We start from the raw sequence: 10,095 nt of genomic DNA, 5'->3' as shown, positions 1-10,095 counted from the left end.
TTTCAATTTTTCCTCCCGATGTCTCGGGAAGCTTCCTACCACGTGCTCCTTTTTCTTTAGAATTGCAGTGAGCCCCTCGTTCTATTAAAATTTTATCTACCTGAGCCCACTGGTTTACACTTGAGGCGGGAATTTGTTGATGCAACGCTGAACATTATTAATTTTTAGTGGAATGCTGAATATCAATCAATTAACAGAGAGTCCAGGTTTCACTTTCGAAAAACGAAATTTCTTCTTTTTAAAAAAAACTCTGAACACAAAAGACAAAAAAAAAATGATTCAGGTTAGACTCGGGGCTTCTGCTCCAGGGCTTCCAAGGCCCAAGTCACAAAAATGGCTAGAGCCCAGACCAAGGAGGAAAGCTATCTGGGTTTTCTTTAGCGGCCTAGTTCATCTTTATGGCCCATTTTGGCTTTCTTGAGTGCCCATTTCAGTACTAGTACATTCTGAAACAAAAAAATGGAAAATTAATATGATGAAACAAGTTTCCTTTTACGCAACCAAACTAGTAGAATTCAACTTTCCGCTATCTATCCGCTTCCACTAAAAAAATCACGCCAAAGATAGGTTGGCTTGCCTGTCACCGGCTCACGCGCGGCCATTGCTCGGTGGTCGGTGCCGGCAACTTGAACGGCCGCCCGCCGGCCGGCGGACTTTTTCTTCAGCCCGCGCATTTCACTCGCTCGCTTCGCCGGCAAAGGCAACAGCGTTTTCCGGATGAATTCACTGTAGGTTCCTTCCCCGCCGAGCCAGGCTCGCACCACCCATCCACGCTCATACTGGTCAGGCTCGCACCACCCATCCAGCTCCTGCCGGCCAGGCTCGTCAGATGCAACCCCTTTTGATTGGTTGATGTTTGCACGCAGCCAGGCTCACGGGGAAGTTGATTGGTTGCTTGCTCTGCTGCGTTTTTTCATGCACACTCGTCCTATGCATCGGTCGCTGCATCCCGGGAGCTTGGCTCCAGAGATACGAAGGATTTGGTCGCATTGAGGGAGCTAGGCTCCAGGCGTCCTTTGCATACCACAAGCCAGGCCGACAAGTAGCACAGGGAACCAATCGTATGGAGATCGCACGCGGGGAGCTCAGATCCGGCGTGGTGCAGGAAACCAATCACACCTATAGTGTACAGTGAGAATTAACCTTCCCCAACCTCATTTGTTGGTTGCTGCATCCATGTGAAAAAAAAGGAAAGCATACTTTTCAGCTCACTGTACTCCGAAGGCGGCGTTGCTTGTGTACACGGTAGTTTAACAGTGCTGTGCTGCGGACCAGGCAGGTCCTGCTGGCTGCTGCCGATGGGGAGGAACACAACAACCACTGCAGAAAATGCAGAAGAGTGGAGCTAGGCCTGTGTGCATGCACTGTAGTCAGATCTGCAGTCTGCAGATCCTATCCTCGGCGCTTTACGAGGCAGCTTGCTTTCGTTTTCCTTTTTTTGTTTTTGTTGGTCTTTTTATTAGCAGGCGGTAGTGTTTGTTTTTTGCTTATTAGCATACGGTAGTTTTTGTTGCCTTGTTGGTCTGTTTTGTGCCACTAGGCTAAAATCCCCTGCCAGTTCAACCAAATTTCCAACATGCCCAGGTGGATCGGGCCATGATTCGGCGGCCCATCGATTTTTCTTCCCCCCTCCCCCCGATTTCTCTTCTTCCCTTCCAACTGTAGCAGCAGATGCAGATCGAGTGGCGGTGGGAAGCAGAGCTGGACCGGCGGTTCACTCCTCCGCGCCACTTGCACCACCATGCGGACCGAGCCAGACCTCCGTAATTTTCTCTGCTCATAACCTTCTCTTCGTTTCAGTCAAATAGTATTTTTTTTCTCACAACAAATCAACCGTTTTAGCTTTTCAGCCGAGCTTATCAGCCACCAAACAGTATTTTTCTCTCACAACAAATCAACCGTTTCAGCTTTTCAGCCGGCTTATAAGTTCAGCCGAACAAACCGTTTTGTGTTCCGCTTCAGGAATCTCGAGCTCGCCAAAACCCAGGGCCTGCAAACATCTAGGTTTTGCACTTTGCTGGTTTCTGGTCGGCGACTTCCCCCTCCCACCGCGTCCATTTTGTTTGTTCAGGTATCAGGTCGTCGGTCCTATCATCTTCGTTCTTCGTGCGTTCCTGTGACCTGTCCCATTTCTTCCCCTTTTCTCCGTGGTTTTGTTTTGATTCTTCTTTGTGCAAAATGACGGCACAAAGCGATCTTGGTTGAAGTGAATGCATTCTCTTTTTGCTGGATTTTCCCCTCGCGGAACGGTTTGCTCTCTCCGCAGAAGTTCTATTTTGATAGCGTGTTCAATGCAGAGGACCGAATTTTAGCTGAACTGATGAGCAGGGTTTGACACAAAGTTTTGATCGTTGCACTTTTTTAGCTGAAGTGATGAGCTGGGGCACTTAATTGTTTATCTTGTTTTCTTCTTGTGCTACTCATGTTTGAGAGCAACAATTGGGGCAACTGGCCTGTCCTCGCTCCTCTTGCAGTAGAAAAATACAAGGGCCAGATTTTTTGCAGGAAAAAGCAATAGCATCGGTACTTGTTATTTCTCGTTCTTCCAAAACAAACCTCTTTTAAGCCAACCAACCAGCCGACCCTGACAGCGCGATTTCTCCCTGATCTGCCCCAATTGGAGGAGGCGACATGCGACAGTGGAATCGCTGTAGAGGATCTGACCAGGGAGGGGGATGCGACTGTGAAAGGCTGCACCTGGCCTGTGGGTGGCCAAGAGATTTCCTTCCATTCATTCATCCCACCCAACCTGCACGGCTGCACATGATCCTACTGTTGTGCGCACTGATTGAGAACAGTAGTAGCTCTGTCCTCTACCCAACCCCCCTCTGAATCTTTTTTCACAAACTGATCATGACACCAAGGATCAAACCAAACACCAGCTGCAAAGATCACCCTGGATTCCTGGAACAAAGAAAGCCTAGATCAAACATCCTCCTTTGGTAGGGGGCTGCTGGCACCCTAGAGAGGGTTTGGTAGAAAAACAGCCCCATGGCCATGGCATAGCACACCTGCAATCAGGTTCGGAATTATCACTTCCTTTCTAAATCAGATTTTTTTTTATAGATTCCCCACATGCCCACTCAGATTCTTGCTCAAAAGGAATCGGCCATCTTCGGTGTTCTTTGCTTTCTTTTGAGGTGTGGAGTAGTTGAAGTAGTAGTTGTTGCCTTGTTGGGGCCTTCAGTGTAGGGCATGTGCATGGTTGCTGTGTGGGGAGGCAGCCATCCACTGGGCCTCACCCTCTTCTTGCATCTGGTGGGGTTTACCCTTATGGGAGGAGAGAGATAAGAGAAAAGGTTGCCATCTTGTGTGTGTGTGTGTGTGTCTCTTGGATCTTTGCCTCTGCGTCGTCTTGCTTTGCTTTCTCGGTCCTTTTCTTTTCTAGCTGAACTCTCATGGTTCTTGGTTTTGCACTTTAGCTCACCTAGAATTTCAGCTGAATAAAGATACTTTCAAGCAAAGGAGGTGAGATTCTTGATTTTACATCCAGCGTTTCCCCCCCTTTTGTGTATAGAGGTAGAGTAGAAGTTCCCTTTTTTTATGATTTGCTTCACCTTTGCTTCCCAAAAGCAACTGGATTCGATGCAATATTGGTTCGTGTGTTGGTGGGAACAGTAAGGCTGAGCAAATAATGCCAATGCTGAGGTAATTGCTGTCAGAGATCGGAGGGTTTAAAGTTTAAACGGGGGTGGTTGTGATGGTGGATAGGATAGGGGCCAGCCTAGATGCCGTTAGACCTGGACGCTTTGGCCTCATAAGTTGAGGAAAGAGACCTCAAAGGCCAGCTGAGAGCTCAGTTGACGACAATGGCGCTGCAGGTGCTTTAGTTACCATTCAATTGACAACCACAGTTGCTGGTTCTGCGCTGCCCGCCCAGTTGGTTGATTTCAAGCTTGTGCGGTGTTGCTGATTGGCGACAAGATTTTTCAGGAATAGACGGAGGATTTGGCTGTGTTCTTGTTTCGTCAGAAAAGGGAATTGAGGTCTCTGATCTTTTTTCCCTGTCCTATTTCCTCCAGAACTAATTTTCTGTTCTGCTGTGATTTCCTGACTAAATTAGGCGCACGTGATTCACTGTCAGGGTCTTTTAACTAAGTATATTTTTGCGAATTAAAAGTTTTAAGCGTTGAGATTTCCTCTATCTATATCTGTTTCAGTTCTGCAATTTCTCTGTGACGTTTATTCTTTCTATTCTTCCTTGCAGTGCTGCCAGCTTTCACAGACACAGGTGGTAACAGCAGTTGCGATTTTTAATTCTTCTTCTTGGAAGGATTGAGATCTTCAGTTCTGGAATGGGTTCTTTTGGGATGAACTGGGATCAGAAGAATTCCATGGTGTGGGATTGCGAAAATCTAGCACCATCTGTCCCGAATGAAATTGTAAGGCATGGATCTGCGAATTCATCTGGTGGTACCCTCACTTCTAGCTCAGAGCTAGGGCATGGTTCATCCAAGAGCTCCATTTCGGGATCCATTGATTCACCGTTTGGAGTAGGGAACAGCATAGAGTTCAATTTCGCTGCTGTTGAAAGGCATGTTAAGGACATGGGTAAGAATGGCAGAGTTGACGACTCGAGAACTTCTCCATCATCAATGATAGCGTTCAGCCATGGGGAGCCATCAATCAGCCTGAAGCTTGGAAAAAGGGCTTACGTTGAAAATGTCTGTGGAAGACAGGATAACAAGAGTTCTGCACCTTCAACTGTGACTTCTGCATCGACTGTTGTCAAGAAGACCAAGGTATCTCATCAGAATGTGAAAAACTCATACTGTCAGGTCGAAGGTTGCAAAGTTGATCTGTCTTCTGCTAAAGCTTACCATCGCAAGCACAAAGTCTGTGAAGATCATGCTAAAGCTCCCAAGGTGGTTGTTGCTGGTCTAGAGCGCCGTTTTTGCCAACAGTGTAGCCGGTGAGATGCCCTTGCCTTTAAAATGAGTGCATTTTTATTTCTATGGCATTCCTTTTGTATATCACTTTTTTTTTTGGCATCCTTAATGAGAGAAGGATGGAGCTTCAAAAATGTGACCAGCTGAAAGAAATACCACCCACTTTAGTTGTAGAATCAAATGAACCACTACTACACCAGATAATGGTCAATTATTTTGCATGACTGAGCCTTTCATGATATTTGCGATGTTTATTTATCCTTTGCTGATCAAGATACACAGGAACACTAAAGCGAAACGAATAGTGAAGAAAATTGGCATTTCCTTTTGTTTCTGGCACTAGTTTGTTATTGATGTGTAAGTGGACTGTTGTTAGAATATCTTGAAAAAAAGGGAAATTTCAGATGAGCAATTATAACAAACGTTTACAGTTTGACCTTTTAGTGACTCCTCTTTTTTCTTTAACCCTTCACTGTCTGTAGGTTTCATGGTTTAGCAGAGTTTGACCAGAACAAAAGAAGCTGTCGTAGGCGTCTTACTCATCATAACGCACGAAGGAGGAAACCTCAGACAGATACGATTTCATTCAATTCATCACGACTTTCGACAATGTTTTATGGTAGTCCTGAACTCTCAAAACACTACCCATGCTGATCAGCTACATATCACTCATTCAGTACACATTTACTTTTTTTTTTGTGTGGGACCCTGTTTTTGAATCCTATATGTTAGTAGAACAACACTTTCTATTGGTGTCAAATGACTAATCTACTATTTTAACTTGTTCTGTCCATAACTTCAAATTTGACCGATAGTGTCTGCCCGATTCAAATTGATAAGGTGAATGCAAATCCTTTAACCAAATTTATATTTGTGAATAGGATGCTGATATTGTTGTAAGCATTATAAATATGCATTGGTTCGGTTCTCCGCAGATGCATATTTATGGAGTTAGTTAGTGACTCAGCCCAACTTCATGACACTTTTTGTAACCACAATCATAGAACGTGCAACTTCTCTTTTAGTGGGGGGATTACTATTAGGAAGTTCTTGTTAAATTATCAGCAAGTTCTTGTTTTCACTCTAGATGTATTTTTGCTTGTTTAGTCTTAATGCTGATATTGTTTGCATTTGCAGACACAAGCCAGCAGACAAATCTTTTCTTTAGCCAACCTCTCTTTAGCCAAGTGAGAAGCAATGCACTTTCTTCATGGGATAACTTGGGAGGCTTCAAATTTGTGGAAACAAAACATATGTCGATGCATCCAATGAAAACAGTAGGCCTTGATGAGTTGCCTTTCTCAAACCTCCAGATATCAACTAGTGTTGCTGCTCAAACTGCACGCCATCATAATTTCGATGGGCTCATGCCAGTCAAGGGAACCAACACAAAGGTCCTCAATCAAGGTACTTTGCTAATCTACTGCTTTTAGATGTATTACTGATCTCCAGTTAGAAATGCTTTTAGGTGTTTCAGAATAGGTTATCTACACTACTGTCGTACCTCTTAGCAGTTTTTTCCTTCAGTGCATTTGTGACAGCATTTTATTCTTTGTCGCTCCATTTTGGATAACAACATTCCAGTTGTGCATTTATTACAATTTGATGATTTGTTGCTAGCTAATCAAATTATTGTCCATGATATTTTTGTTAAGCAAATGTTCTGTGTTGTGAAGACCCAAAAATTTGCTAATCCATTATACCCTTTTCATGTATCTGCACAATTGATTGTTTTCCTGAATCCTGAGGCTACCGTCTAGAGAAGGACAGTAAAACACCAAGCCTCTCCTGCTAGTTTAGAAACTTGCTGGATCATGCGTGTAGCTGTAGCATAGGAGCCATAAGATTCCAATCTGAACTCTTCTAGTTTTGTCTGGAGGTTTTCACCACAAAAAAAGGCATCAAAGTGCAAATGCCAAACAGCTCTGCCCTGATACTATGACCTGTATTAGAAGTTTTAGCTAGCTTGGTACCATCTGAAGTTCTGACACCCTGGTTCCTAGGTCCCAGAGAAAAGATTCAATGTTACCTGAGTGTGACTGAACCCTGTTCCATCTTCCATGGAAGTCTTACATTACAGTGCCATCGACTGAAGCTCTACTCTCATGATCAACCTCATTTCTAGTATAACATTTCTATTTATGGGACTGATGTTACATTTTGTATCTGCTGAATTTCAGGTGTGGAAGCCTCCACGGCCGCTTCCAACTCAAATGGAGCCCCAGAACTTGGGCGTGCTCTCTCTCTTCTGTCAGACGGTTCTTGGGGTTCAAGTTCAACCGTCATCCAGCAGCATAATTCTCATGTGCACACTGGTGCGATGCCGCCCCTCGGCACTATTGCTGTTTCCAACCCTGTCACGAATCATCTGGATCCGTCCCCGGGAGGGTTCTGGCATGACGACCCTGCCACGCTCGATGGAACTCTGCAGATTCAGGCATCCACTCACCTCTGAGTATGCATGATCGAATGCACTGAAGCTGCATACTTGAACACTTGGCTACTGATCCTCTTAAATCATCTGCGATTTGGTTTGTCAGTTACAGGCTCTTTGCATTGTTTCATCTCACAACTGGAGGCAGGAGGCATTTGGTGAAGCAAGGCGCTGAAGTTTCATAGGAGTTAGGCATTTTGGGTCCATTGGTGTGGCTACCTGAACCTTTTTCCAGTTTGCAATAAGCACCGGTGTGGCTACTGGCTGCCTGGTCTGTTCTAAGCAAATTCATGTTTGATCTCACTGCTTGTTTTGGAGTCAGACATGATCTGAAGCATTTAACCGGAAAACACATAACCCGGCCTGTTTATCTGGATGGTTCTGTGACAGCAGATGCAGTGTTGTGCTGTATCTGTATGCCCACTGGTGCAGTTTGGCGCGAAGGCTTTTGCCGTTGGCGCGCCGCGTCCGGCCGGTCTGCCGCGCGTGCTTCTCTGCATGATTTGGTCGCGTTGCGCGCCAAATTAAGGCATGCGGCAGGCGAGCCGGGCTGGCCACCCCCAAAAGCTCGGGGCGCCGCCCCTCCGACCATTCCTCCCGTCGCCTCCCCCCCCTGCCTATTCATCTCTCCCAGCTCGACCGGCCTCCCCCCCCCCCTCGTTCCGGCCGCGAGCACCATCATATTTATATCTCTCCCCGGCGCGTGGTCGGAGGCTGCCGTCGGCCGGCCGCCCCCGCACCACCGCCGCCGGCCGCTGGAGAGGTAACTACAAAAAGGCAACCTGGATGGCCAACCTGTTGCCGCTTATCCGGAGAATGAATCGGTGGTGGATCCTCCCTAGCTGCGGCGACATCCGGCCGTCGCGGCCAGCATCGTCCCGCCGTCGAGGTGAGCAAATGATCATACCACATTTATATATATATATATATATATATGTATGTATCGACCTCGACTTGGATCTCAAGCGTGCCATACGTGAGCTCGATGCGTCCTCGTCGGGCAGATGCCGAGACGCCGAGGTCCCCTCCGAAGCTGGGGAAGACGGTATCGGAGGGGATGCTGGCAGTGCCCAAGGACGTGGAGGAGTTCCGGACGATGTCGGCGTACGGGTTCCTGAAGCTCTTCACCTACGACGACCTGAGGCTGGCGACCGGCGACTTCGACCCCGGGCGGATCGTCGGCGAGGGCGGCTTCGGCGTCGTCTACCGAGGGTTTATCCACGGCGCGGTGGGCAAGGAGGTCGCCGTCAAGGAGCTCAACCCGGAGGGCCTCCAGGGGGACAGGGAGTGGCTGACGGAGGTGAGCTACCTGGGGCAGTACAGCCACCCCAACCTGGTGGAGCTCATCGGCTACTGCTGCGAGGACGACCACCGGCTGCTGGTGTACGAGTTCATGGCCAAGGGCAGCCTCGAGAACCACCTGTTCCGGCGAGCCTGCACCCTGTCGTGGACCACGCGGGTGGCCATCGCGCTCGACGTCGCCAGGGGCCTCGCCTTCCTCCATGGCGCCGAGCGGCCCATCATCTACCGCGACTTCAAGACCTCCAACATCCTGCTCGACGCGGTTCGTTCGTTCGCCGATCATGTCATCGGCGGCGGCCAATTCATCGCTCGTCCGCACGGCGGCGGCCATCGTCGGAATCATCGAAATTTATCTCTCGTGTTCTTTTTGGCTGCATTGCAGGAATTCAACGCCAAGCTGTCGGATTTCGGGCTCGCCAAGGAGGGGCCGATGGGCGGCAAGACGCACGTGTCGACCAGGGTCATGGGCACCTACGGCTACGCCGCGCCGGAGTACATGGCCACCGGTAGGTACCCCTCACGCCGCCGTCCGTACTCGTCCGCCGCCGTCGCAGGAGTACTCACTGACGCCGCCGCCGGGCGCATGTGCGTGCAGGGCACCTGACGGTGATGAGCGACGTGTACGGCTTCGGCGTGGTGCTGCTGGAGATGCTGGTGGGGCGGCGCGCCGTGGAGCCGAGCCGCGCGGGTGCCCGCGAGGGCAGCCTGGTGGACTGGGCGCGGCCCATCCTCATCCGGCCCAAGAAGCTGGAGCGGATCCTGGACCGGCGGATGGGGGGCCCGGCGCCGCGGGGGCTGGACCGCGTGGCCCGCCTCGCGTACGACTGCCTCAGCCAGAACCCCAAGGTCCGGCCCGCCATGGCCAGGGTCGTCATCACGCTCGAGGCCGTGCTCGCCGCCGGCGCTAAGGACGACGACGACGACGAAGAAGGCACCGCCGCCGCCGACGCCCCGCCTCCGTGAGGCTGGCCAAGAGCTCGGTCGTATCATAGGTAGTAGGGAATGAACAAAGGCACAAATCACATTTTGGTTGAAACAATGGCGGTATTCCAAGAAGTGAAACGAACGAAGTTTGTAAAAACTGTGGTTAACATTACAGGCGGAGCTTTTGCGTGGTTCAAACACTTTGTGCTGCAACTTGTCGACGGTGACGAGTGTTGTTCTAAGTGCCTGTTTGGTCGAGGGAATAAAGTTTAATTCACGTCACATCGAAGTTTAGATACTAATTAGGAGTATTAAATATAAGTTAATTATAAAATCAATTGCATAAATCTCTACCTAATATTAACTAGCAAATATGCCTGTGCGTTGCTACAGTAACTGACATTTTTTATTTCCATCACTAAATTTTTATTCCACTTATTGGGTATCCCCACATTTAGTATGACCTTGCTGGAGAATTAATTCATTAAGCACTGAGGTAGATGTTCAGGAGGAGAAAAAAACTCATTTGATAACTCAGCTAAAACT

General features: G+C 48.4%; 2 protein-coding genes across 7 annotated transcripts; both read left to right on the top strand.

Annotated features, from left to right (window-relative positions):
- Positions 1 to 1,636: 1,636 nt before the first annotated feature.
- Positions 1,637 to 7,693, top strand: LOC117852865 (squamosa promoter-binding-like protein 12). Of its 6 annotated transcripts, none has more exons than XM_072293356.1 (5): positions 1,637 to 1,763; positions 4,208 to 4,912; positions 5,372 to 5,508; positions 6,027 to 6,296; positions 7,070 to 7,693. In XM_072293356.1, the coding sequence occupies exons 2-5, from the start codon at positions 4,296 to 4,298 to the stop codon at positions 7,342 to 7,344; spliced, it is 1,299 nt and encodes a 432-aa protein (XP_072149457.1). In that variant the 5' UTR covers positions 1,637 to 1,763; positions 4,208 to 4,295; the 3' UTR covers positions 7,345 to 7,693. The 6 variants fall into 6 exon arrangements, with proteins under 6 accessions (XP_072149457.1, XP_072149455.1, XP_072149453.1 ...); XM_072293354.1 differs by lacking the exon at positions 1,637 to 1,763 and adding an exon at positions 1,931 to 2,071; XM_072293352.1 differs by lacking the exon at positions 1,637 to 1,763 and adding an exon at positions 2,137 to 3,021.
- A 687-nt stretch (positions 7,694 to 8,380) lies between these two features.
- Positions 8,381 to 9,831, top strand: LOC117852864 (probable serine/threonine-protein kinase PBL17). The gene is made up of 3 exons (XM_034735143.2): positions 8,381 to 8,887; positions 9,008 to 9,131; positions 9,221 to 9,831. Exons 1-3 carry the CDS (start codon positions 8,381 to 8,383, stop codon positions 9,586 to 9,588), a joined length of 999 nt encoding a protein of 332 aa, XP_034591034.2. The 3' UTR covers positions 9,589 to 9,831.
- Positions 9,832 to 10,095: the final 264 nt, after the last annotated feature.

Source organism: Setaria viridis, chromosome 4 (assembly GCF_005286985.2).
Source record: "Setaria viridis chromosome 4, Setaria_viridis_v4.0, whole genome shotgun sequence".
NCBI lineage: Eukaryota > Viridiplantae > Streptophyta > Magnoliopsida > Poales > Poaceae > Setaria > Setaria viridis.
This window is presented reverse-complemented; position numbering and strand designations above follow the sequence as displayed.

What these genes read in the sequence shown, in the direction of transcription:
- LOC117852864 (XM_034735143.2), top strand. Translation starts at nt 8,381, where the DNA reads ATGCTGGCAGTGCCCAAGGACGTGGAGGAGTTCCGGACGATGTCGGCG. An exon ending in CCAACATCCTGCTCGACGCG is followed by an intron (nt 8,888 to 9,007) that starts GTTCGTTCGTTC and finishes GCTGCATTGCAG; the next exon opens with GAATTCAACGCCAAGCTGTC. An exon ending in GCCGGAGTACATGGCCACCG is followed by an intron (nt 9,132 to 9,220) that starts GTAGGTACCCCT and finishes ATGTGCGTGCAG; the next exon opens with GGCACCTGACGGTGATGAGC.
- LOC117852865 (XM_072293356.1), top strand. Translation starts at nt 4,296, where the DNA reads ATGGGTTCTTTTGGGATGAACTGGGATCAGAAGAATTCCATGGTGTGG. An exon ending in TTTTGCCAACAGTGTAGCCG is followed by an intron (nt 4,913 to 5,371) that starts GTGAGATGCCCT and finishes CACTGTCTGTAG; the next exon opens with GTTTCATGGTTTAGCAGAGT. An exon ending in CACAAAGGTCCTCAATCAAG is followed by an intron (nt 6,297 to 7,069) that starts GTACTTTGCTAA and finishes GCTGAATTTCAG; the next exon opens with GTGTGGAAGCCTCCACGGCC.